The sequence below is a fragment of the Pongo abelii genome, chromosome 23, assembly GCF_028885655.2.
Source record: "Pongo abelii isolate AG06213 chromosome 23, NHGRI_mPonAbe1-v2.0_pri, whole genome shotgun sequence".
Lineage (NCBI taxonomy): Eukaryota > Metazoa > Chordata > Mammalia > Primates > Hominidae > Pongo > Pongo abelii.
Window position 1 is genome coordinate 27,573,081 of NC_085929.1, and position 27,067 is coordinate 27,600,147.

General features: G+C 49.0%; 1 protein-coding gene and 1 long non-coding RNA gene across 7 annotated transcripts in view; one reads left to right on the forward strand and one right to left on the reverse strand.

Moving 5' to 3' along the window:
* LOC129052708 (uncharacterized) overlaps window positions 1–20,906 on the reverse strand; it is a 28,842-nt gene extending 7,936 nt beyond the window's left edge. The window contains exons 1-2 of the long non-coding RNA XR_008517827.2: window positions 20,719–20,906; window positions 688–838 (exon numbers count right to left, since the gene is read on the reverse strand). This is a non-coding gene — a long non-coding RNA (uncharacterized LOC129052708). The remainder of the gene's footprint in view (window positions 1–687; window positions 839–20,718) is intronic.
* The window catches only part of KLHL22 (kelch like family member 22), a 55,067-nt gene that overhangs the window by 14,761 nt on the left and 13,239 nt on the right, over window positions 1–27,067 (forward strand). For 4 of the 6 annotated variants that reach the window (XM_002830876.3, XM_063722955.1, XM_024239798.3 and 1 more), the window contains 3 exons: window positions 10,674–10,839; window positions 16,521–17,239; window positions 23,870–24,062. In XM_002830876.3, coding sequence (XP_002830922.3) covers window positions 10,674–10,839; window positions 16,521–17,239; window positions 23,870–24,062 — 1,078 coding nt within the window. The remainder of the gene's footprint in view (window positions 1–10,673; window positions 10,840–16,520; window positions 17,240–23,869; window positions 24,063–27,067) is intronic. The other 2 variants (XM_024239799.3, XM_063722954.1) reach the window with 1 other exon arrangement.

Genomic DNA, 27,067 nt, shown 5'->3' on the forward strand with positions numbered 1-27,067 from the left:
GTGAGAAGGGGGAACAGAGACGAATGAGTTTGATCTGTTACTGACTATGAACAATCAACTGAGATAACTCAGCTACCTTTGGCCCAGCCAAACTTCTTAAAGAAATGTTTGGCGTAGGCGGATCACGAGGTCAGGAGATTGAGACCATCCTGGCTAACATGGTGAAACCCTGTCTCTACTAAAAATACAAAAAATTAGCCGGGCGTGGTGGCGGGTGCCTGTAGTCCCAGCTACTCAGGAGGTTGAGGCAGGAGAATCGCGTGAACCTGGGAGGCGGAGCTTGCAGTGAGCCAAGATGGCGCCACTGCACTCCAGCCTGGGCGACAGAGCGAGACTCTGTCTCAAAAAAAAAAAGTTTGGCGTAAACTCATTAAGCCACAGAACCCACCCAAAACTCAAAATTATTTTCGAGGCTAATTATATTTTTTATCCTAGTGTGAGTCTTCATACTTTTTTGGGGGGCATATTAAGGTGTTTGAAGAGGAGGCACCGACCCAGATCCCATGGGATGTAAGATCCTATGTGGCATGTGTACAGTATTTCTCACGTTGGAACCTTCTGAATTCTAAAATACACTTGATTTAAAGAGTTTGGACAAGGGATCGAGGACCTGAACAGGCTGACCCAAGAAATATTTTTCTCCCTCATCTCACACCGGAGGCAGCATACTGGTTTGCCATTCTGTACCTCGTGACATCCTGGAGGTCCCAGGCACCAGCAGTAGAGATGGACCTCACTCCCTGTGCTGTGGAGTGTTCCGTGCTGTCGATGTCCTCTATTTATTTGGTCATTCCCCTGCTACTGGGTACTTGGTGAACAATTTTTTAAAATTGTGGTTCTAAAATAATAAACACAAATAACACTTAACATCTAGTTCAGTAATGTTATGATTATTCACATTATTATGAAACAGATCTCCAGAACTTTTTTATCTTATAAATCTGAAACTCTATACCCACTAAACCACAACTCCCTTTTCTTCTTTACCCCCAGGCCCTGGCAGCTACCATTCTACTTTCTATCTCTATGAATTAAACTATTCTAAGTACCTCATAAGTAGAATCATACAGCATTAGCCCTTTATCACTTGCTTATTTCATTTGGCATTGTGTCCTTAAGGTTCATGTGTGTTATAACATGTGACATGATTTCCTTCATTTTGAAGGCTCAATAGTGTGCCATTTTATGGATATACCACATTTTGTTTGTCTGTTCACCTATCAAGGGATACTTGGTTTGCTTCCATCTCTTGTCTATTGTGTATAATGCTGCTATGAACATGGGTGTGCAAATGTCTGAGACTCTGCTTTCAGTTCTTTTGGCTATATTCCCAGAAGTGGAATTGCTAGGTCATTCTATTGACAATTTTCTGAGGAACATAGCAGTTGCACCACTTTTCATTCCCACCAACAGTGCACAAGGGTTATAGTTTCTCCACATCCTTGCTAAAGCTTGTTATTTTCTGGTTTTTTGTTTGTTTTGTTTTTTGAGACAGGATTTTGCTCTGTCACCCAAGCTGGAGTTCAGGGGCACCATTATGGCTCCACCTCCTGGGCTCAAGCAATGCTTCTGCCTCAGCCTCCCAAGTAGCTGGGACTATAGGCATGCATCACCATGCCTGGCCAGATTTTTTTTTTTTTTTTTAAATGAAGTATTTATTGATCATTCTTGGATGTTTCTCGGAGAGGGGGATATGGCAGGGTCATAGGCTAAGAGTGGAGAGAAGGTCAAGAGATAAACACATGAACAAAGGTCTCTGGTTTTCCTAGGCAGAGGTCCCTGCGGCCTTCTGCAGTGTTTGTGTCCCTGGGTACTTGAGATTAGGGAGTGGTGATGACTCTTAAAGAGCATGCTGCCTTCAAGCATCTGTTTAACAAAGCACATCTTGCACCGCCCTTAATCCATTTAACCCTGAGTTGACACAGCACATGTTTCAGAGAGCACGGGGCTGGGGGAAAGGCCATAGATCAACAGCCTCCCAAGGCAGAAGAATTTCTCCTAGTCAGAACAAAATGGAGTCTCCTATGCCCACCTCTTTCTACACAGACACAGCAACAATCTGATCTCTCCTTCCTTTCGCCACACTTCCCCCCCTTCTTTTCAACAAAACCGCCATCGTCCTCATGGCCCGCTCCCGATGGTCGCTGTCTCTTCGGAGCTGTTGGGTACACCTCCCAGACAGGGCAGCCAGGCAGAGGCGCTCCTCACCTCCCAGACGGGGCGGCCGGGCAGAGGCGCTCCTCCCTTCCTCCCAGACAGGGTGGCAGCCAGGCAGAGGCGCTCCTCACCTCCCAGACGGGGCGGCGGGGCAGAGGTTCTCCTCACTTCCCAGAGGGGGTGGGCCTGGCCAGATTTTTTAAAAAATTATTTTAGAGACAGAATCTTACTATGTTTCCCAGGCTGGTCTCAAACTCCTGGGCTCAAGCAATCCTCCCACCTCAGCCTCCCAAAATGCTGGGATTATGGACATGAGATTATAGATGTGAACCACCATGTCCGGCCTACTTTTTTGTTTGTTTTGTTGTTTTTTTATAGTGGTCATCCTAATGGATATGAGGTGTGAACAACTTTTTAAAACTTTTAAGTCTTTATTTTGACATAATTCCTGACTTACAGAAAAGTAGTAATAATTTTTTTTAAATATATTTTTTAAAAAATTGGCCGGGCATGGTGGTGCATGCCTATAGTCCCAACTACTTGGGAGGCTGAGGCAGAAGCATCACTTGAGCCCAGGAGGTTGAGGCTGCAGTGAGCCAAAAATGAATTTTTTTTTTTTTGAGACAGAGTCTCACTCTGTCGCCCAGGCTGGAGTGCAATGGCATCATCTCGGCTCACTGCAACCTCTACCTCCCAGGTTCAAGTGATTCTTGTTCCTCAGCCTCCCAAGTAGCTGGGATTACAGGCACCTGCCACCACATCCGGCTAATTTTTGTATTTTTACTGGAGACGGGGTTTTACCATGTTGGCCAAGTTGGTCTTGAACTCCTGACCTCAGATGATCCGCCCACCTCGACCTCCCAAAGTGCTGGAATACAGGCATGAGCCACCACACCCAGCCCCAAAAATGAATGTTTAAAGAATTAAGTTTGGGAGGCCGGGCGCGGTGGCTCATGCCTGTAATCCCAGCACTTTGGGAGGCCGAGGCGGGCAGATCACAAGGTCAGGAGATCGAGACCATCCTGGCTAACACTGTGAAATCCCATCTCTACTAAAAATACAAAAAATTAGCTAGGTGTGGTGGCGGGCGCCTGTAGTCCCAGCTACTCGGGAGGCTGAGGCAGGAGAAAGGTGTGAACCTGGGAGGCGGAGCTTGCAGTGAGCCGAGATCATGCCACTGCACTCCAGCCTGGGTGACAGAGCAAGACTCCGTCTCAAAAAAAAAAAAAAAAAAAAAAAAGAATTAAGTTTGGGCCGGGCTTGGTGGCTCAATCCCAGCCCTTTGGGAGGCTGAAGAGGGTGGATCACCTGAGGTCGGGAGTTCAAGACCAGCCTGGCCAACATGGAGAAACCCCATTTCTACTAAAAATACAAAATTAGCCGGGTGTGGTGGTGCATGCCTGTAATCCCAGCTACTCGGGAGACTGAGGTAGGATAATCGCTTGAATCTGGGAGGTGGAGGTTGTGGTGAGCCGAGATCACGCCATTACACTCCAGCCTGGGCAACAAGAGCAAAACTCTGCCTCAGAAAAAAAAAAAAAAAATTAAATTTGGTAAAATTTTTTGTAAAAAAGAAAAACAATAAAAAGGAGTGACTATTTTATTTTTCTTTTGGGCTCTTTTTTCTCTCTGATTTTTATTTTGAAATATTTAAATCCTACAGAAAAGTTGAAAGATCAGTATAGTGAACACCTGTACTCTTGGCTTAAATTCATCAGTTAACATTTTGCATATTCACTTCAGAGTAAGTTATAGATATCATGACAGTTTATCTCTAACAACTTCAGTTCGCCTCTCAAAGGATGAGGAGATTCTTTGACATACCTATAATACTATCATGATATAAGAAAATTTGGCTGGGTGCGGTGGCTCACGCTTGTAATCCCAGCACTTTGGGAGGCCGAGGTGGGCGGATCACGAGGTCAGGAGATCGAGACCACGGTGAAACCCCATCTCTACTAAAAATATAAAAAATTAGCCAGGCGTGGTGGCGGGCACCTGTAATCCCAGCTACTCGGAGAAGCTGAGGCAGGAGAATGGCGTGAACCCGGGAGGCGGAGCTTGCAGTGAGCCGAGATCGTGCCACTGCACTCCAGCCTGGGTGACAGAGCGAGACTCCGTCTCCAAAAAAAAAAAAGAAAATTTACAATTGAGCCATGTTCCGTGGCGAGTGCTTTTAGTCCCAGCTACTTGGGAGGCTTAGATGGGAGGATCACTTGAGCACAGGAGTTTAAGTCCAATTGAGCAACGTAGCAACCCTGTCTCTACAAACATAAAAATGAAAAAGAACTGTGTAATCATTCTATAATTTCATCTGATATTGAGTCCATGTTCAGATTTTCCTAATTATACCCAAAATGTCTTGTATCTTCTTTCTCCTCCCTCCATTCATGATCCATGCAGTGAACTTTTTTGAGTTGTTTTGTTTTTTAAGAGACAGAGTCTCACTTTGTTGCCCAGGCTGGGCAATGGTGTCATCCATCATAGCTCACTGCAGCCTCAAAATACTGGGCTCAAGCAACGCTCCCACCTCAGCATTTCAAATTGATGGAATTACAGATGCGTGCCACCATGCCCAGCTAATATTTTTTAAGAGATGGGGTCTTTCTGTGTTGCCCCATCTGGTCTTTTTTTTTCTCTCTTCTTTTTCTTTTTCTTTTTCTTTTGAGGCAGAGTGTTGCTCTGTCACAGAGTAGTGGTGCGATATCGGCTCACTGCAACCTCCGCCTCCCAGGTTCAAGTGATTCTCGTGCCTCAGCCACCCAAGTAGCTGAGATTACAGGTGTGCACCACCATGCAGCTAATTTTTGTACTTTTAGTAGAGACAAGGTTTCACCATGTTGGCCAGACTGGTCTCGAACTCTTGGCCTCAAGTGATCTGCCCTCCTCGGCCTCCCAAAGTGCTGGGATTACAGGTGTGAGCCATTGCGCCTGGCTGCCCAGTCTGATCTTAAAGTCCTGGCCTCAAGCAGTCTTCCTGCCTTGGTCCCCGAAAGGATTATAAGATTTTTTTTTTCTTAAAATGATAAAAGTTTGTGTCAGGCCGGACGTGGTGGCTCACACCTGTAATCCAGCACTATGGGAGGCCGAGGCGGGTGGATCACATCAGTTCAAGAGTTCGAGACCAGTCTGACCAACATGGTGAAACCCTGTCTTTACTAAAAATATAAAATAGCCAGGCGTGGTGGCACATGCCTATAATTCCAGCTACTTGGGAGGCTGAGGCAGGATAATTGCTTGAACATAGTAGGCGGAGGTTGCAGTGAGCCGAGATTGTGCCATTGCACTCCAGCCTGGGCAACAAGAGCAAGACTCTGCCTCAAAAAAAAGAAAAAAAAGGCCAGGTGTGGTGGCTCACGGCTGTAATCCCAGCACTTTGGGAGGCTCATGAGGTCAGGAGATCGAGACCATCCTGGCTAACACGGTGAAACCCTGTATCTACTAAAAATACAAAAAATTAGCCAGGCAAGGTGGCGGGCGCCTGTAGTCCCAGCTACTCGGGAGGCTGAGGCAGGAGAATGGCGTGAACACCGGGGGGCGGAGCCTGCAGTGAGCCGAGATCGCACCACTACACTCCAGCCTAGGCGACAGTGAGACTCCGTCTCAAAAAAAAAAAATCTGTGTCAATCCAAGCACCCACACCCTGCTCAGGGTGGGCAGTTCTTGAAATGTTGCCATCTCCACTGCTGCCAATATAGTCCCAGAGGTGCCAGCAGAAGAATCAGACAGGAGAAGTACACGCACCAGCACAGTCCTGGAAAGTCCAGGAGAGCCAGCCAGACCACTATAAAGAGCATGGGAACGTGCCCCGAGGGCTTGGCCATGCATGGAGTGAAATGTCTGGGAATAAATGTAACAAATATGTGCCAGGTTTGTAGGAAGATGACTTATAAGACTTCCAAATAGACCCAGAGGATGGCTGGGCAGTTAAAAAGGTCCACTGTGTCCATTATAAAAATGCTATTTAGCTCTACATTAACCTAGATGTTTAACATAACCCGCCAAAATACCAAGAGGGTTTATTTGGGGCAATTACAGAAACTTGATTCTAAAATTCAAATGTAAAAAGCTAGCAGTGGCCAGGAAATTGTTGAAGACAAAAGTAACGAAAGGAGACTATTCCTGTCCTATGTGATAAAGATAGCCTCAAAAATTACAGGAAGGGGCCGGGTGCAGTGACTCACGCCTGTAATCCCAGCACTTTGGGAGGCCAAGGCAGGCAGATCACAAGCTCAGGAGTTCAAGACCAGCCTGGCCAACATAGTGATAACCCTGTCTCTACTGAAAATACAAAATTAGCCAGGTGTGGTGGCACATGCCTGTAATCCCAGCTACTCGGGAGGCTGGGGGGCAGGAGACTCTCCTGAACCCAGGAGGTGGAGGTTGCGGTGAGCCGAGATCACGCCACTGCACTCCAGCCTGGGCAACAGAGTGAGACTTCGTCTTAAAAAAAAAAAAAAAATTAGAGGAAGGAGGGAAGATGACAGAGTTGCCATCCAGAAAAACAAAGTTGGACCCTTGCTTCATACCTTATACCAAAATAAATTACAGGTGGATCAACAGTTTTAAATGTGAAAGATTCAATAATAAAAACACTAGAGGAAAATATGGGAAATGTTTTCTGAATAATCTCAGAAAGAAAAAGCCTTTCTAAGTTTGATACAAAACTCAGAGGCAAGTAAATGGTAAATTTGACAACATTGAAAACGAAGATAGGCTGGTCCGAAGGTAGTGTGAGTTACCTCAGTTGATTGTTCACAGTCACAGATCCAACTCCAGGTTCTACTTTTTCACCTTCCCACTACTGCACTTGACTAGACTTAAGTTTAAAAAAAAAAAAAAAAGACAAATTTCTGCATGGCAAAAAAGCAATACAAAATCAAAAGATCAGGGAAACTCCTCATCAAAAAAAGGGCAGATTTCTTCAAACTGATAAGACAGTCTAACAGAAAACTGACTAAGAATCTGAACTGTTCAGAAAAGAAAATGGAAATGGCTCTTTAACATATGAGGAGATTTTCTGTACCTTATGTGATAAGGTTTTTCCCTCTTGTGGTGGTGAGTTAGAGCTGGTGTCTTCCTGGGTTGGGGGTAGAGGGTGCAGGCACCAGGCCCTGCTATCAGGAATGATGTAAAAACAGCAACTTGACAATACTATCAAAGTATAAATGTATGTAAACCCTTCGACCCAGCAACTGTATTTGTGGGACTTAATCCTGGCATATGCATACTCAGCATGTTGTAATGGTGAGGCTGTTCGTCTTGTGAAATAACTGGAAATTACAAGTAACCTAAATATACCCCTGTAGAAATGGGTTAAAGAAGTGAGACAGCTGGCTGGGCGCGGTGGCTCACGCCTGTAATCCCAGCACTGTGGGAGGCTGAGGCGGGTGGATCACCTGAGGTCAGGAGTTTGAGACCAGCCTGGCCAACGTGGTGAAACCCTGTCTCTGCTAAAAATACAAAAATTAGCCGGGCATGGTGATGCACGACTGTAATCCCAGCTACCTGGGAGGCTGAGGCAAGAGAACTGCTTAAACCCGGGAGGCGGAGGTTGCTGTGAGCCGAGATCGCACCATTGCACTCCAGCCTGGGCAACAAGAGCGAAACTCCATCTTAAAAAAAAAAAAAAAAAAAAAAAAAAAAGTGAGACAGCCTTTGCAAAGAGTGAGGCAGTCCTGTGTACATGGGCGTGGATCAGTCTCCAAGCTATATTAAGTAAAAACCGGGCCAGGTGCAGTGGCTCATGCCTATAATCCCAGCCCTTTGGGAGGCCGAGGCAGGCAGATCAGGAGGTCAGGAGATCAAGACCATCCTGGCTAACATGGTGAAACCCCGTCTCTACTAAAAATACAAAAAATTAGCTGGGCATGGTGGTGGGCACCTGTAGTCCCAGCTACTTGGGAGGCCAAGGCAGGAGAATCAGTTGAACTCAGGAGGCGGAGGTTGCACTGAGCCAAGATCGCATCACTGCACTCCAGCCTGGGCAACAGAGCGAGACTTCGTCTCAAAAAAAAAAAAAGAAAAAAAAAGAAAGCCAAGTGAGATGTGGAATATGACTGCCCTGGGGATAGTGCGGCCCTGGGAGGGGAACTGACTGATATCTGGGAACAGAGGCAAGGGGACTTTCACCACAACCTATACTGTATTTTTTTTGTGTGTGACGGAGTTTCACTCTTGTTGCCCAGGCTGGAGTGCAATGGCACGATCTTGGCTCACTGCAACCTCCACCTCCTGGGTTCAAGCGATTCTCCTGCCTCAGCCTCCCGAGTAGCTGGGATTACAGGCATGTGCCACCATGACCAGCTAATTGTGTATTTTTGGTAGAGATGGGGTTTCTCCATGTTGGTCAGGCTGGGGTCGAACTCCCGACCTCAGGTGATCCGCCTGCCTCGGCCTCCCAAAGTGTTGGGATTACAGGCGTGAGCCACCACGCCCGGCCTAACCTATATTGTATTTTAAATCTGGTACCATGTATATGTATTACCTAGTAAAAAAAATAAATAAAATGTAAAAATAGCTTCTCTTATCATCTTCATGTGGCTGTCATATTTAAACTTCAGCCCCAGTTGCCAGCCTCTTACCTCCAAACACCTAATCAGTGTCTACACTTGGAGGTTTCACAGGTAGCTCACACTGATCACACAATCACGGGACTCCCAGCTGTCCAGATTTTCTTCCATCAGTAAAGGGTCCTCATCGGCCCAGCAGAGGACCTTGAGTCCTCCCAGGTCCTCCTAGATTCAGTCTGTCAGTAGGTTCTCTGTGCCGTGTCCCAGGGTAGTTTCAGCTACTGCTTTCTAGCTGTAATGCCCTCCCCAGGGCCAGGGTCACCCTTGGCCTCCAGGCCCACAGGAATCTCAGGCCTAATTGGTCTTCCAGGGGCTCCTCCTCCAGCACCTGAGTCGGAAAGCCAGTCAGCTCACATCACTCTGTGGGTAAATTCCTCAAGAGCATCCCATAATGCTCAGATTTCAATCTGGACTGTACCTACCCTAGAGGTAGGGGGACCTGGCTCCAAGGCCTGCCTGCCCATCCCACCTTCTGCTCACTTCCTTGTCATCTTGGCTGCCTTGCATGCCAAGCTCTGCCTTGCCCCAGAACTTGTACACCTGTCTCCTCCACCTGCAACTCCCTCCCTGGCTGCCTACACCCTCTCAGCCTTATCCTTAGGTCTCAGTTCCTCAGATGGGGCTGTCCCTGCTCCTTCTCATCATTCCATCTACCCCTCTTCTAACCAGTGACTCTCAGGTCAGATGCCCTGCTGGGTTCCTTCTCATTATTTATTTATATATATATGTTTTTTGAGACAGAGTCTTGCTGTGTCACCCAGGCTGGATTGCAGTGGTGTGATCTCGGCTCACTGCAACCTCCGCCTCCCGGGTTCAAGCGATTCTCCTGCCTCAGCCTCCCGAGTAGCTGGGATGATAGGCATCTGCCACCACACCCAACTAATTTTTGTATTTTTAGTAGAGACGGGGTTTCACCATGTTGGCCAGGCTGGTCTTGAACTCCTGACCTCAGGTGATCCACCCGCCTTGCCCTCCCAAAGTGCTGAGATTACAGGCGTGAGCCACCATGCCTGGCCAATTTTTGTAATTTTTGTAGAGACAGGATTTCACCGTGTTGCCTAGGCTGGTCTTGAACTCCTAGGCTCAAGGGATCTGCCTGCCTTGGCCTCCCAGAGGGTTGGGATTAGAGGCGTGAGCCACTACGCCCAGCTGTTTTACCAGTTTACTTCACTATAACTCCTTCTGCTCTTTGTTTTTTGTTTTGTTTTGCTTTTTGAGACAGTCTTGCTTTGTTGCCCAGGCTGGAGTGCAGTGGCGCAATCTTGGCTCATGGCACCCTCCGTCTCCCAGGTTCAATCAATTCTTGTGCCACAGCCACCAAAGTAGCTGGGACTACAGATGCACAACATCACGCCCGGCTAATATTTGTATTTTTAGTAGAGACGCGGTTTCACCATGTGGGCCAGGCTGGTCTCGAGCTCCTGACCTGAAGTGATTTGCCTGCCTTGGCCTCCCAAAGTGCTGGGATTACAGGTGTGAGTCACCGTGCCTGGCCTCCTTCTGCTCTTTGAATGATACTTGGCATTTGGTAGGAACTCCATAAATATACATTGAATGAAATGACTTTTATTAGTTTCCCATTAATTAATTCATTGCTTTGAAATGTGCTCTGGAGTTGCTACTGCTCCGATCCAGGAACTGCACTGATGAACACAGAAGAAGCAAGCTGCTTGTGGCCTCCCCTCCCGAGGCTCACATGGGACTCCTTGGGCCCATGAAAAGGGAAACAGGACAATTTCCAGGATGGCTGCCCAGACTTGGTCAGGATCCTTTTGTGGGATGGCTCATGCATGCACACAGTTCACTCAGAGCACAGAGTGGGTCAGCCCACTACCAGGGCCCCGCCACCAGTGCCAGGTTCTTCTCTGAATACTGTCACTCTTGGCAACATGGGCTTGAGTCCTTGTTGGTATATCTCCATTTTCTTGTGTCTTCACTTTGCAGAGGAATGTTTGCTGGGGGATTGAAGGAGATGGAACAGGAAGAGGTCCTGATCCACGGTGTGTCCTACAATGCTATGTGCCAAATCCTACATTTCATATACACCTCCGAGCTGGAGCTCAGCCTGAGCAATGTGCAAGAGACACTGGTGGCTGCCTGCCAGCTTCAGGTGAGGCATGTCTCGTCTAGCAAGGCAAACCCACACCCAGGTGGGGTTCCCTGAGATGCCCATGATGCCTGCCGGGCACTAGCATTGGCTTGAAGATGGGTCAGGAATGTGAGGAGACCAAGCAGTGACGAAGGACATGAAGTGGGGAGGACTCTGGAGTTGTCCCTGGAGCTCAAGCAGAGCCGCTCCAGACACCCTAGGCCTCTGCCTTTGCCCTCTTCTCTATTGCTGGTTGTTTCCCCACTGCCTGAGTCTCCCTGTCATTGAAAGCATCCTGCACATAAGCAGGTAGGCTGACCCGAGGCTGCATGTGGACATCCTGTGTGCTCTGGGGTCTGGCAATGGGGAGCATCCACCAGCATTGCTGCCAGGGCCCTTCCTGCCTGTCCCCTCACTGGGCCACTTCAGTCTCTTGAAAACTTATGTGTTTTGTTACTGAACTTTATCTGTCTATTTGTCCATCCATCCATCCATCCATCCATCCATGCATCCATCCATGGTGGCAGGCATCCATCCATCCATCCATGCATGCATGCATCCATCCATCCATCCATCCATGCATGCACGCATCCATCCATCCATCCATGCATCCATCCATCCATCCATCCATCCATCCATCCACTCATTCAATTTATTGGAGACAAGCTCTCTCTCTCTTGCCCAGGCTGGAGTGCAGTGGCACGATAACAGCTCACTGCAGCCTCAACCTCCTGGGCTCCAGCAATCCTTCTGCCTCAGCCTCCCAAATAGCTAGGACCTACAGGCATGCGCCACTACCCCTGGCTAATTTTTAAATTATTTTTATCGAGATAGAGTCTTGCTTTGTTGCTTAGGCTAGTCTCGAACCCCTGGCCTCAAGTGATCCACCTCAGCCTTCCAAAGTGTTGGGATTACAGGTGTGAGCCACTGCACCTGGCCTATTTTTTTTTTTTTAAAGACAGGGTCTCACTCTGTTACCCAGGCTGTAATGCAATGGCATGATCATAGTTCACTGTAGCCTCCACCTCCTAGGCCCAAGTGGTCCTCCCGCCTCAGCCTTCTGAGTAGCTGGGACTAAAGATGCGTGCCACTGTGCCTAGCCGATATGTATATATATATTTTTTTTATAGGAATGGGGCCTTGTTATGTTGCCCAGGCTGGTCTCAAACTCCTGGCCTCAGGTGATACTCCCACCTTGGCTTCCCAAAGTTCTGGGATTACAGGTGTGAGCCTCTGTACCCAACCTGTCATTGAACTTTTAAGTACTTGTTTTCCTGCAGAATTCAAAAAGTTTTCTGAGGCTTTGACAGCCTCAGAAAGGCTGTGACTTATGTTTTGAATGTTTATTCTCAGTGGTGTGGGTGCAGTTACACGGGACTGGGCCTGCAGGTGCCTTTGAGCTATCAGTCAGAGGCCTGATAGGAGTTGACAGTCACCTCTTCCCACATTTCTTAAAAGTGAAACAAAATGCTATGCTAAGTTCATCATTCTGACCTTTCTTCCCATGAGAGCAGGTTTGGGGCAATTAAAAAAGAAAAGTCATAGGAAAACCAACCTGTTCGGGGGCATGTGGAGGTGCCACCCCATGTGACAGGGCCCTGGCAGCCTCCCTGTGCCCTGTTCTCAGATTGGTGGATAGGACCTGGCTGCTGGGTGGGTTGATCTGAGATGACTGACTTGTCTCACCATACCTGCATGGTGAGTAGATGGAGTTGGCTTTTACGACAAAAGAATTTCCCCCGTTCTTTTGTTTAGAGATCTCTTCTGTCTCCACATCCCTGTCATTGTTGCTTTGAGAACCCTCATCCAATTCTCCACCCTGGCAGCAGTTAACTCCTGATTCAGCTGCCTCTGAAACATCTCCCCCAGCACGGCTCAGGTCCAGCTGTCCTATCTCCTCCTCCATACCTGCCACTCTCCCAGAGCTCCCCTGTCAGTCTGCCTGCTCTGTGTGTCCTGTGACCATCCTGCCAGTTCCCTGGGCTCAACCTCAGTGGCTCCTTGAGCCCGTCCACCTTCTTAATTCCCTGTGTCCATGTGAGGACAGGTCATCCTTCTCGGTATTGCTTGTAGCCATCTCTGTTCTGTGTTTCCATTTCCTTCCCTTTTGCCTGGCCTCCATCTCTATGTTTCTGCCATTTCCTTCTTCTCCCTGCAGTGATCACACACACTGAAACCTGATCATCTTTCTAACACCACTTTCCCTCTCTCACCAGTCAGCTTGGAGGCCTGCAGTCTCTCTCTGATGGTTTGGCCAGTGCTCCCGACAGCCCTGGGTCATCTCCCCCAGTGCCTCAGAGGTCATCTCAGAGGCAGCAGCCTATCTTAGTTTTTTAACATATCAGGCTTCTGGGCCAGGCTTGGAGGTTCATGCCTGTAATCCCAGCACTTTTGGAGGCCAAGGTGAGAGGATCGCTTGAGGCCAGGAGTTTGAGATCAGCCTGGGCAACAAAGCAAGACCTCTACAGAAGCATTTTAAAAATAGCTGGGCATGGTGGCATGTGCCTGTAGTTCCAGCTACTCGGGAGGCTGAGGTGGGAGAATCACTTGAGCCCAGGAGGTGGAGGCTGCAGTAAGCTGTGATCACACCACTACCTGCCAGCTTATCTCAAAGAAAAAAAAAAAAACAGGCTTCTTTGCAATATTGTTTTATAGCAGGTTTTACTTGGCATAACCATGTCAAGTCCATAGGCCTGTAGAATCATGTATGTTCACATAGCTAGTGACTTTTGGAGGCTTCCCCCATGTGTTGTGCCCTGCACTAGGCCTGGGACCAGACTCTTCACGGTGTCCCCAGAGGCCTGAGTCTGATTCCCAGTAACACTGTCCTATTGGGTTACCCCAAGCAAATGCAGTCCCTTCTGTGAGCCTCGTATGGGGCTTTTGCACATCCTGAGCCCAGGCTGGTTCCTCTGTGAGATTTCACTGAACAGAAGGCCCACTGCTCTAAAAATAGGACTGAAAGGAGAGTCAGCAGGGTCCTCTCAAGGAGCTGCTGCTGCCCAGGCTTCTTCAGGGCTGTTTGCGCTCACATTCTGCCCAAAACTTGGTCTTCAGGACCCTGACCCATGACAAACCAGAATTTTAGGAAAACCTAGTAGTTTGGGAAGAAGTGGCAAAGCAGAAAACAGAAGGTCAAGTGAAGCTGGTCAGGGCCTAGCAAAGCACCATGGGGATACCTCATGTAGGGCACATACCTACCCGACATTTGGTAGGTCTCATCCAGCCCTTAGCATGTCACCTTGCCAGCAATATTAGATGTCTTTTGAATTTTAAAAAAGTTATTGTTAGTGTTTATTGATAAGCTTTAAATACCTTGGCCAGGCGCCGTGGCGCATGCCTGTAATCCCAGCACTTTGGAAGGCCTAGACGGACAGATCACAAGGTCAGGAGATCGAGGCCATCCTGGCGAACACGATGAAACCCCATCTCTACTAAAAATACAAAAAATTAGCCGGGCGTGGTGGCGGGCGTCTGTTGTCCCAGCTACTTGGGAGGCTGAGGTGGGAGAATGGCGTGAACCCGGGAGGCGGAGCTTGCAGTGAGCGGAGATTGCACCACTGCACTCCAGCCTGGGCAACCGAGTGAGACCCCGTCTCAAAATAATAAATAAATAAATACATAAATACCAGCAGAATTATTCCATGTGTAATGGTTAATTTATTGATGATCCTGGATAAGCCAGGTATTCCCATTTTTAGAGAAACTGATTTATTGCATTGAACCCATGGCTGGAGTTGGTAGCAGGGGGGTTCCCACAAGAGGAGACCCCACAGCATCCTGAAATGGAGCCGGTTTGGGATTCCAAAGAAAGAAGCATCAAACACTAGGGTGATATGGCCAGAGCGTTTATTAGGGGAACTTATGTATAGAGTGGTGTAGCATGTCCTCAAGACAGACAAGGGAAAAGAGAGGCTTTACCCAGGCTCGCCCACAGAGTGGGTTAGGGTATGGAGTTTCTATGAGGTTTTAAGGAATTTGTCTCAGGGCCAGAACCAGTTTTTCTTTCAGTGTTTTGGGTAACAACCTTGATGCCTTTATCAGTGCCTGGGAATGTTCAAGGGCCTGGTTTGGGTTCAAGCCTGCTGGGAAAACCTGCAGCTGGCTGGGTCACAGAGAGGTCAAGGTACTCTGTCATTTTCAATCTGAACATGGAAAGAAAGGAGGTGGGCACTGGGGGGCCCCACTGAAACTCTAAAATCCTGCTTTCCTAAAAAATTTATCAACACCTGGTTTGTTTGCCCAGGCAGTTTTCCCTAGGGCCCTTCCCTTTGTTTCCTATTCTCCCAAGAATTGGTTGTCTGTTCACAGGGTGGCCTTTATTTAACAGCCTACTGGTTGTGGCCTTGTTCCTACCTCCCTCCAGTGCCATTCTCTCTCTTGCCATCCTTTCAAACTACTAGTGCTTCCCCATGGCTGGGAAGGGTTGATGTGGCCACCTGGGAGCCCCTGCACTTACTGGAGTCAAGTGGGTCTTGACCCAGCTGGGAACCTCAAGAACCCTGAGTCAGGGATCACTTGAGCCCAGAAGCTTGAGACTTCGGTGAGCTATGATCTTGCCATGGCACTCCAGCGTGGGCGACAGAGCAAGACCCTGTCTCAAATTTTAAAAACAAACAAGAAAAAGAATTCTAAATCAGGTTCCTGGGTGGGTACTGGTACTGGTTAGGTGTCTGAGAGGCTCTGAGCACTTCTAGGGAACCAGGGTGGATGTTCTGGCAGGGGGAAAAGGCCAGGTTTGTTTTTGGTCCCAGCACTTTTGGAGAGGCAGGCTCTTCCAGAGAATCCTAGGGTAGGGATGGGGGTGGTCTTAGGTCCTTTCCAAACCGCAGATATATAACACAGTGACCGTTTGTGCTGCTTCCTGCTTTTCTGGAGAGCCAGTACTACTTCTTTTTTTTTTTTTTTAGACGGAGTCTCGCTCTGTCACCCAGGTTGGAGTGCAATGGCGCGATCTCGGCTCACTGCAACCTCCACCTCCTGGGTTCCAGCGATTCTCCTGCCTCAGCCTCCTGAGTAGCTGGGATTACAGGTGCACGCCACCACACCCAGCTAATTTTTGTATTTCTAGTAGAGACGGGGTTTCACCATGTTGGTCAAGCTGGTCTCAAACTCCTGACCTCATGATCCACCCACCTTGTCCTCCCAAAGTGCTGGGATTATAGGCATGAGCCACCGCACCTGGTCGAGCCAGTACTTTTGATCTAAGAGGGAACTGACATATATCAAGGGTCCACTCCTATGTGCTTTCTCATTTTCATCATGTTCGTCTTCACTTTAATGATCCCCGTTTTATAGATGAGGAGACTGAGGCTTAGAGAGGTTAAAAACATTCTGTATGGAAGGCTGAGGCAGGAGAATCATTTCAACCCGGGAGGGGGAGGTGTTAGTGAGCGGAGATTCTGCCACTGCACTCCATTCTGTGCAACAAGAGCGAAACTTTGTCTCAAAGAAAAGCAAAACAAAACCAAAAAAACATGCTGTATATCCTGTCACCCGGTATGTTTCCAAACCAGGACTTAAACCTAGTCTGCAGTAAGCCCCAGTCTCCAGTGTGTCAGAAAAGTTCGGGGACAATTAAGGAGGACTTCCCTTCTACTTTGCCTGGCCCACAACAGCCCGTATTTCTGCCATCATTCTGTCTCCCACCCCCAGATGCTGTTCGCCAGCCCAGGCTTGAATGGGTGTCATTCTCTCTGCAGATCCCAGAAATTATCCATTTCTGCTGTGATTTCCTCATGTCCTGGGTGGACGAAGAGAACATTCTCGATGTCTACCGGCTGGCAGAGCTGTTTGACTTGAGCCGCCTGACTGAGCAACTGGACACCTACATCCTCAAAAACTTTGTGGCCTTCTCTCGGACTGACAAGTACCGTCAGCTTCCATTGGAGAAGGTCTACTCCCTCCTCAGCAGCAATCGCCTTGAGGTCTCCTGCGAGACCGAGGTATATGAGGGGGCCCTTCTCTACCATTATAGCCTGGAGCAGGTGCAGGCTGACCAGATCTCGCTGCACGAGCCCCCAAAGCTCCTTGAGACAGTGCGGTTTCCGCTGATGGAAGCTGAGGTCCTGCAGCGGCTGCATGACAAGCTGGACCCCAGCCCTTTGAGGGACACAGTGGCCAGCGCCCTCATGTACCACCGGAACGAGAGCCTACAGCCCAGCCTGCAGAGCCCGCAAACGGAGCTGCGGTCGGACTTCCAGTGTGTTGTGGGCTTCGGGGGCATTCACTCCACGCCGTCCACTGTCCTCAGCGACCAGGCCAAGTATCTAAACCCCTTACTGGGAGAGTGGAAGCACTTCACTGCCTCCCTGGCCCCCCGCATGTCCAACCAGGGCATCGCGGTGCTCAACAACTTCGTATACTTGATTGGAGGGGACAACAATGTCCAAGGATTTCGAGCAGAGTCCCGATGCTGGAGGTAGGACAGGATGCTAGCTGGTCCCTTTGTCTTCAGGTGATGTGAGGGTGTGGAAGTCATGGGCTGAGAGAGCTGGTCAGGTTCCCCCCAGCCTTTCACATGAGCATCACTTGTCATTGTGGAATGAATTCTAGGTGAATTCAGAGAAGGTGGACAGCAGTGAGATAAGGGAAGGGGACATGCGGATCGCCTTCTTTCCTGCGTGTCCCCTACTCCTCAGAAACCCACTTACCCTGGACCCTTGTCGGCCTCTTTAGGGTAGGCTAGGTTGTGAGTGCATTGTGCAGGAGGAGACAGGAGGGGAGAGGAGCCCACAGCAGGAAAGGCAGTTGGACTGGGATGGAGAGGACCTAGGAGCAGTGCCAGCTGAGCAGCCTCATCCTCCATCATGCTCTCTCTGAGCTTTGATGCACGTTGTTTCAGTTTCCCTTCACCAGTCAGCTTTGCTCTTCTCTCTTACCTGCTCGCTAATGGTGGAACAGGCTTTCTGCTGCTGTGCCTGAGCAGCATGCAGTCTTCAGCCCAGGGGAGTGGTAAAGGCCAATGAGCATCACCGAGCCTCATGCTACATTTCCACTCTGCCCTGCAGTCAGCCACACACTTGGCACCATTTCCCCTGGGAAGAGGCAGTTTTCCCAAGAGAGGGTTTTGTGGACTGCTGTGGTCAGGGTGAGGTAGGGCCTGGCCTGGCCATGCCACTTGGAATCAAGCATAGTGATCCTGGCCAAGGAGGAGAAGGCCATTTCTCAGCCACCTCTCTACTCCTGGCCCCAGGAAGTGATCTCCTTTGTTAAGCTGATGAGATTCAGAGGTTGGCAATAACACATTGCGGTTAAATATGAGGAAGGGCAGGTTTCAGAAAAAAGGAAACAGCTACCTTCATTTCCTCTCTAAACGAAAGTTGTCCCCCCAGTGGGTGTGGCCACACCAGGTTTAGACTTCCCTTTGGCCAAACCTTAAACCTTCTTTTTTAGGGGGCTCAGTTTCCCAGTTGGGGGGCCAAGGCCAGACCACCCTGCTGAGAGTAACCTACAGACCTGCAAAGCCAATCTCTCCAGAGTGTTTTGGCTTCTGGCCCTTAGCAGAAGGTAGAGACAGCTGTGTGCCTGGCAGGAATGCTGGATGTTTCCACAGAGCTGTCCCTGGGGGGGTGACAGCTTGGGATTCTGCCTGCCCGTGTCCTCTGACCACCTGCTATGGGCCATTGATCTCACTTTCACTTACAGTAGGAGTCTGAATTTCCCCTTGTGAAGGGGTGTGAGGCCAAAGCTGAACTCTGGGTAATGCTAATATTAGACCCTGTAACCAATAACCAGTCCCAAACTCCTGTCTGAGAGTAGGATCACAATGGCAAGTGGGTTCGGCAAGACCTGCCTTGAAAGAGTAGGTATCCACAGAGTGGAGGTGGCGGGAAGGACCACAGCCCTACTGGTTAACCCTGGGGTGTATCATCTCTCCAGAATGAAGGCATCATTAACCTTCCAGTGGACTCAAAACTTCCAGATGAATCCTTAATTTGAATATTCTAAGATTTGGTTCTTTCTCTGCTTTCTCATTTCATCAGCCTTAGAACTGGTGAATTCTAAAAGCTATAGGCTTTTAGAATATAAGGAAACAAGATTTTGCAGTAAATTAGGCTTTGCATTTTGAGGAGTTATTACTTACCAGGTTGTATCTTAAAGCATTGATACAGAAACTGCATATTTAAAAACCTTACCTCTCTTGGAGCAAATGGTGTTTGTCTCCAATATACCAGTTTTTCTCTTTCATTCCTTCTTTCTTTGCATCTATATTATCTGCATCATTCCTTGTACCTTTCCCATAGCCATAGCCCTGTGGATTACTGAACACCAACTACATGGTATACCTAGTAGTAGCTGATCACATGTTGCTATGTGCCCTGACCCTACTTAAAATAATAATTTAGGCTATGTGCAGATCATGTCAATAATCCCAGCACTTTGAGATGCTGAGGCAGCAGGATCTCTTGAGCCCAGGAGTTCAAGATCTCTTGAGCCCAGGAGTTCAAGATCAGCCTGGGCAACAAAGCGAGACCTTGTCTCTACCAAAAAAAAAAAAAAATTAGCTGGGCCTGATGGTGCGTGCTTGCAGTCCTGGCTACTTGGAAGGCTGAGGCAGGAGGATCACTTGAGCCCAGGAGTTTTAGACTTCGGTGAACTATGACCATGCCCCTGTACTGTAGCCTGGGCAACAGAGTGAGACCCTATCTCTAAAAAAATTTTTTAAAATAATAATGTAATTTTTCCTTGGGCATTTTCATGGCTGCTAATATTTTAAAGTACATTTAATTTTTTTTTTTTTTGAGACAGAGTCTCGCTCTGTCGCCCAGGCTGGAGTGCAGTGGCACGATCTCGGCTCACTGCAACCTCTGCCTCCCGGGTTCAAGCCATTCTCCTGCCTCAGCCTCCCGAATAGCTGGGATTACAGGCGCCGACCACCACGCCCAGCTAACTTTTTTGTTTTTTTGTTTTTTTTTTTTGAGATGGAGTCTCGCTGTTTTCTGCCCAGGCTGGAGTGCAATGGTGCGATCTTGGCTCACTGCAACCTCCGCCTCCGAGGTTCAAGCAATTCTCCTGCCTCAGCCTCCCAAGTAGCTGAGATTACATGTGTACGCCACCATGCCCGGCTAATTTTGTATTTTTAGTGGAGATAGGGTTTCACTATGTTGGCCAGGCTGGTCTTGAACTCCTGACCTCAGGTGATCTGCCCGCCTGGGCCTCCCAAAGTGCTGGGATTACAGGTGTGAGCCACCACGCCCGGCCATTTTTTTGTATTTTTAGTAGAGATGGAGTTTCACCATGTTGACCAAGCTGGTCTTGAACTCCTGACTTCAGGTGATCCGCCTGCCTCAGCCTCCCAAAGTGCTGGGATTACAGGCATGAGCCACCGTGCCCGGTCAGTACATTTAATTTATTTAAAAATTTTAATAGGCATTAAAACATTAATAGTCATGAAAATGCTTAAGTCATGGAAATAGAGAAGAAAAAGTCTACTGATTTTTTTTTTTTTTTTTTGAGACAGAGTCTCTCTGTCTCCGAGGCTGGAGTGCAGTGGCGCAATCTCACCTCACTGCAAGCTCCACCTCCTGGGTTCACGCCATTCTCCTGCCTCAGCCTCCCGAGTAGCTGGGACTACAAGCGCCCACCACCACGCCCGGCTAATTTTTTGTATTTTAAGTAGAGACGGGGTTTCACCGTGTTAGCCAGGATGGTCTTGATCTCCTGACCTCGTGATCCTCCCGCCTTAGCCTCCCAAAGTGCTGGGATTACAGGCGTGAGCCACCGTGCCCAGCCACAGTCTACTGAATTTAACAAGAATTCCAGAATATTTTTGTACCAACTCTAAGGTTCATGTCTGAGTTTACAATAGGATGATACAAATCTGAGTTAAAGTGACTCTCCTAGTCAGTTTCAACTGCTATAACAAATACTATAGATGGAGTGACTTAAACAACATACCTCTGTTTCTCACTGTCTGGATACTGGGAAGTCCAAGATCATGGTATTGGCCAGTTTATTCCCGGTAAGGTCCTTTCTGTCTGTGTTCTCACATGGTGGAGAGAAACAGCTGTAGTCTTGGGCACTAAGCCCATCATGGGGCTCCACCCTCATGACCTGATCACCTCCCAAAGGCCATGCCTCCCACTACCATCACAATGGGGGTTAGGCCTTCAACATAGGGGTTTTGGGGGAATCCAAACATCTAGTCCATAGCAATAAGTAAAATTGTTTATATTTTTATATGCAAAAATAAAGCTTATTTTTATTAGAAAAATATTACTTGAGGACTTATTCTAATAAAGTAGAAGATTAATTCAATAAAGAAGAAGAGGGATACAGGACACAACAGGGAAATAAGAAATCAGTGGAACTTTGGCTATGTCTAAATTATTGACACTTGGTATCACTGCTGGTATCTTTTTTTTTGTGGGATGGAGTTTCACTCTGTCGCCCAGGCTGGAGTGCAATGGCATGATCTCAGCTCACTGCAACTTCCGCCTCCCGGGTTCAAGTGATTCTCCTGCCTCAGCCTCCCGAGTAGCTGGAACTACAGGCACACACCACCATGCCTGGCTAATTTTTTTATATTTTTAGTGGAGACGGTGTTTCACCATATTGGCCAGTCTGGTCTTGAACTCCTGACCTCAGGTGATCCACCCGCCTCGGCTTCCCAAAGTGCTGGGATTACAGGCATGAGCCACCGCACCCGGCCCTATGTGTGTCTTTAAATTTGAAGCCACAAATCCACCTGAACTCAGCTTAAAAAGCTGTGAGGACAATAGACTTGAAGGAGCAAACAGGAGCACATGGAGGGTCCTGTCTCACTCTGGTTGCAGACACTTGGGGTGCAGATGGTGATTGAGCCAGACTGAACACAAGAGAGGAGAGACTTGTATATAAAGGAGCATGGCACACAGGAAAGGCAGTGAACAGCACCATCCCAGCCAGTTGACAGGGCCCTTGTGAGTGCTGCGCCCCAAGCCTGGACTGCTGGTCCCCTGCCAGACTTTCTTCTGGCTTGTGCCCCAGGTCATGCAGGTCTCAGACCCTGCCTTCTCAGGAGGCCTTTCCTGATTACTGCAAGGGAGCTTTGCCCTCCCCAGGCCCCGCTGACCAGCAGGTCACTCATTTCCTTACCTCCCTTTCTTTCTTTCACAGTGTCTGTCATTATATCGAGCACTCATTTGCTCTGGTTAGCCTGTTTCCATTCTGCAGGGGAAGGCAGGGCCCTGACCTCTTGAGGCTCCCTCTGGATGTAGTGCTGAGCACTGTGCCCCATCCACAGTGGGAGGCCTGGGAATGCTGGTAGAGTGAATGAATGATTTATTGCTGGTAATCTTACTCCTTTGTTTAATTCATTCAGCAGACAGAACATAATCTGTCCTGAGGCCAGAGGCTACACTGAGGTCTAGGAATATAGAAATGAACTGTGATCCATTAGAACCCCCAAGTTAACAAGGACCCTTTTCATGCTCGTCTTTTATGATTCCTCTTGATAGCTTTTCTAGGCAGGTGATATCACCTCATTGGACAGGTGCAGAACTGAGTGAACCCCAAGAGATTAAAACTGATGCCCAGACACACCCAGCTAGACAGGGAAGAGCCCAGGATTCACACCAGGTCAGGGAGACCCAGGTGTGTGTTCCCTCTCCTGTTGGCCCTGCCTTCTGAGGCTCCTGTTTGCTGCATTCCTGGTAGGCAGCGGGGAGGTGCTGGCCACACTGTAGGGGCTGCAGGAAGCAGCTGCAGAGCACAGCTAACTTGTGCTTTGGAGCAAAGGATGAAACTGATCTTTTCACTGACCAGCATAGGGCACAGGCCAAAGAAAACTTTGGTTACTCTCTTGTGAGCCAGTTGAAGTTAGACTTGTTCTCTTTGGAATAGGTCTTCCTCTGCAGAAATAAAAACACTTGTCTGAAAGAGGCTATAACTATCTGTGGGCTGTTGGGCAAGGACACTTCAGATACTGGCTTTGAGCTCACTGGGTCCTGGCCCCTCATGGCTCTGTGATCATCTCTGCTCCACATTGCAGGCCACACTCCTTGTTGGTGCTCAGCCCAGGAGCCCTCCTTGGGTCCTGGCCAGACTCCTCCACTCTCGTGGGCCTGCTGCAGCCAGTCTAGTTCCTTTTCTCCCATGGGGGTCCCTGGAATCTCACACACCCTGCTCCTACAGAGCCTGCAGTCCAGGATGGGAGTTAACCCTTTCCACTTTCCCAGAGAGGGAGACCTTGAGTGGAGGGGAGGTCAGGAAACTCGGGGCTGGCAGCATGGTAGGAGGAAGTGAAAGTACGATGACCAGAGCCTTGTGTGTGCTGCTGTTGACAAAGCTGAGGGTATGATGGGTGCTGTGTGCAGGGCGTGCCTGAGCAGACCACTCCTGATGGAGTGCTGGGGGAAGTTCAAGGCTGGGAGGCCAGTGAGGGGGCTGATGGCACCCATCCAGTGGAGAGGCTGTATCTGGAGGCCCTCCTGAGTGGGAGCAAGGCTATGTGGATGATGAGATGAGGTAAGAGATGGAAGTGGCTGTACAAACAGCCATTGAGGCTGAGGCAGGAGGATTGCCTAAGTCCAGGAGTTTGAGACCAGCCTGGACAATATATGTCCCAGGTGTCAAGATCTTGTCTCTATCAAAAAAAAAAAAAAAAAAAAAAAAATAGCTGGCGTGGTGGTGCGCACCTGTAGTCCCAGCTACTTAGAAGACTGAGGTGGTAGGATCACTTAAGCCCAGGAAGTCGAGGCTACAGTGAGCCATGATTGTGCCACTGCACTTCAGCCTAGGGGACAGAGAGACCCTGTCTCCACAAAAAAAAAAATAGAAAAAAAGAAAAAAAAGAGAGCCACTGGACAGCCCAGGTGGACAGTTAGGTGGAAACACAGGACGCTCCTGGCCATTCCTTCCATGCTGTGTGTGGGGGAGCACCTGTGCTCAGGTGTGTAACAGCCTGCGGGCCTGGCTGTAGATCGGTGTGCACTGGTATGTGGGGCAGTTGGGGAGGGTTCAGGCTGGGCTGAGGCAAAGCAGAAACGGGACCAGAACAAGAGGTGCAAGCCTGCGGAGCAGCCTCCCTGCCTAGTCACTGCTGTGCTTTCCTCATGTCTCGGCACAGGTATGACCCACGGCACAACCGCTGGTTCCAGATCCAGTCCCTGCAGCAGGAGCACGCCGACCTGTCCGTGTGTGTTGTAGGCAGGTACATCTACGCTGTGGCGGGCCGTGACTACCACAATGACCTGAATGCTGTGGAGCGCTACGACCCTGCCACCAACTCCTGGGCATACGTGGCCCCACTCAAGAGGGAGGTAAGGAAGCCCTCGAAGAGGGGCCTTCTCCTGCCTAATTTCCTTCCCCAGGATGTGCAAAGAGTGAGAGGCCCAGGTGTCAAGGCCTGTCCCAGGTCAGGGAAACAGGCTCAGTGAGCAGAATCCATGCTTCTCCAGAGACCCTGCATTGAATGCATTGATGAGGCCCCATGAGGTTCAGCCAGTCCACCTGGGGAGGCTCATCAAGGATCCAGACCCCATGCTCAGAATTGTACCCCGCTTGTGAGTCTCACATGCTGAGACCTTGTCACACCACCTTGGCCCTGGCAAGCTGCTTTAACCTTGTAGTTCAAATGTGGATAGAACATTTGCTCTTTGTGCAGCTGAGACGAGCTGGGACACTTCCAGAGATGTTAAACAGGAAGGGACCCTGAGAGCTCACTGGCCTATCCTCAGACCTCTTCCCTCTAGGTCCCCTGAAGGGTGGGGCCTTCCAGAGCTAAGAAACACTCTAAGGTTTTATTTTTTATATTAAATCCTATGTTTGAATATTGGGACAACTTGAAAAAAAAAATCACGTGCATCCTATATAATACCTTGGTTTATTCCAATTTGAAGATGTTTAAAATTATGTTCATTATGGAAAAGTGATGTTTTAGGGAGGTGCCTCTCTTTTATCTTACGACTTTGGGGTACTCGGGCCTGGTGTAACAACCAGACATGGGATCCCAGGGAAGGAAGAGGCCTTGCTGGCCCCCTACTTCCTGGGTCTCAGCCTCCGAGAACAGGGTATGCACCCTGCTAGTACTGGCATAGCATTTGTGGAGCACCTGCTATGGGCCAGGTACACCTTTGGGGATTCCCGAGCACCCGAGAGGCAGAGGATGGTATGGGGGGCAGGTTCTACCTGCACTGCCTCAGGGAGTTTAGCAAGAGCTCTGGCCTTTGTAAGCCTCTTTCCAGTATCTCTCATGACCCCCAATTCCCCCAGGGACTTAGACTTTGACTTCAGGGGTCAGGGCTGGTGTCTCCTCAATGGATCCAGCTCTTCTTTATCCAGGTCATTCACACAGCCCACACAGATTTCTGTCTCTTGGGCAGCTGTGAGCTGCAAGCTGTGGCCTGTTCCTTGCTCTCAGCTTCTTTGGGGAGAAGGAAGCCTCTTTGGAAGGACACTCCCTACCCCCATCCTGGGGAAAGGAGCAGATTTTGCATGGAGAAGATCAGGAGGTCCTTGAGACCAAGTGGACAAGAAGGGCTCTTGGGTTCTGTTCCAGGAAGGGTGTTGGGGGAAGCCTCCTAGGTGGGTGTTATGGGAAGGGCTTAGCAATTTCTTTGTCCGCGGCAGCTGGGGAAGCAGCAGTTCTCCAGCTTGGCCACAGAGGGGCAGCCTTGGCTTTCAACCAGCTGCATCCTGGCTGCCGGTGTTCCTTCCTTCATGCACGCATTCATTCCGCAACTACTAAGCACCATGTATCAAGTCCTGGGAATCCAGTGGTGACAAGAAATGAGAAAGACTCCCCACTCCATGGTGTTTACAGCCTTGTAAGGAGAAACCACTCTTAACCAGCAAACAAATCAATAAAGTGGTTGCAATTATGGTAAGTGAAATGAAGAGGGGGCTGAACTGAAGGATTTCCAGGGAGGGGGCTCTGGTAGGATGAATCTAGAGGGACTTTTTGGGGAATGTCCATCTGAGGAGATGTCAATTAGACCTGCCATTTACAGAGGGAGGAAATGTTACTGGGAATGTGTCCTCAGTTCTTGTCTTCTTGGTTAAAAGACTTTAAGCAAGAGACATGCATTAACGAAGATAAGTGTAAGGCAGTTTATTGCAAAAGCGAAGGTACATTCTGAAGGCTGAGTCAGAGCAGGCTGCTCCAGAATAAGATCGCCCCAACTGGCACTGGGAAACCTCCCTTACGGGAGGCTTACATGATTATTCATAAATGGGCGGGAAGAGGTGTTACTCATAAGCATGTTTTGTTTGGGTGGTCTTCTAGCAGCGCTTGCACTGTGGCTCCACATGCTAGTGCATTTATCGCAAGTCTCATTAGCATCTTAAATCTTCACCCAGGAGGTGTGTTTTTTACCATTACAATGAACAAAAGGTTACTTTCGAAGCAAGCAAAACTGGGGCAAACTATACAACACAGGCTCCCGGGGGTGGAAAGTTCCCTGTGGGGTTAGTTCCTACTTGAGCTGGATAAGCTTAACTGAAAGGGGTTGGGGCTTTTGAAACCTCAGGTGTGGTTAACATGTCTCAGAGGTCATAGTCCCTCTGGGCATGCTAGGGGCTGAGGCCGACCTGGAGTCCACTTCCCTGCTCATATCTAACCATCTGCCTAGTCTAGCAGAAGGACCTTCCAGGGCAGGAGAGGGGCTCACAGCTTTTCCTGAGCAGGAGAGGAAGCATGGGGCATGCTTGTAGAAGAAGAAAGCCTGAGGATCAAGAGCAGAGCAAGCGAGGCTGGCCCTGGGTCATCGCGTGGTCTAGGCTGAAGATAGCAGTAGCCTGTGCTGGCACACAGCTGTGGAGCTGGAGGGAGATGGGAGGGTTCAGAGTGTAGTGTGGAAGTAAACTGATCAGGCTTGCTGATGGATCAGATGTTAGGGAATGAAAAAGGATAGGTCATGTTGGCAGGGCGCGGTGGCTCACGCCTGTAATCCCAGCACTTTGGGAGGCCCAGGCGGGGGGATCACCTGAGGTCAGGAGTTCAAGATCAGCCTGGCCAACATGGTGAAACCCCATCTCTACTAAAAATACAAAAATTAGCTGAGCGTGGTGGCGGGCGCCTATGGTCCCAGCTACTCGGGAGGCTGAGGCAGGAGAATGGCATGAACCCGGGAGGCAGAGGTTGTAGTGAGCTGAGATTACCCCACTGCATTCCAGCCTGGGCAACAGAGCAAGACTCCGCCAAGACTCTGTCTCAAAACAAACAAACAAAAAACCTCACAGGATTGGTACACTGAATATTACAAAAAACCGATGAAAGAAATAAAAGAAGATGTGAATAGGTGGAGAGACATACCAAGTCCATGGA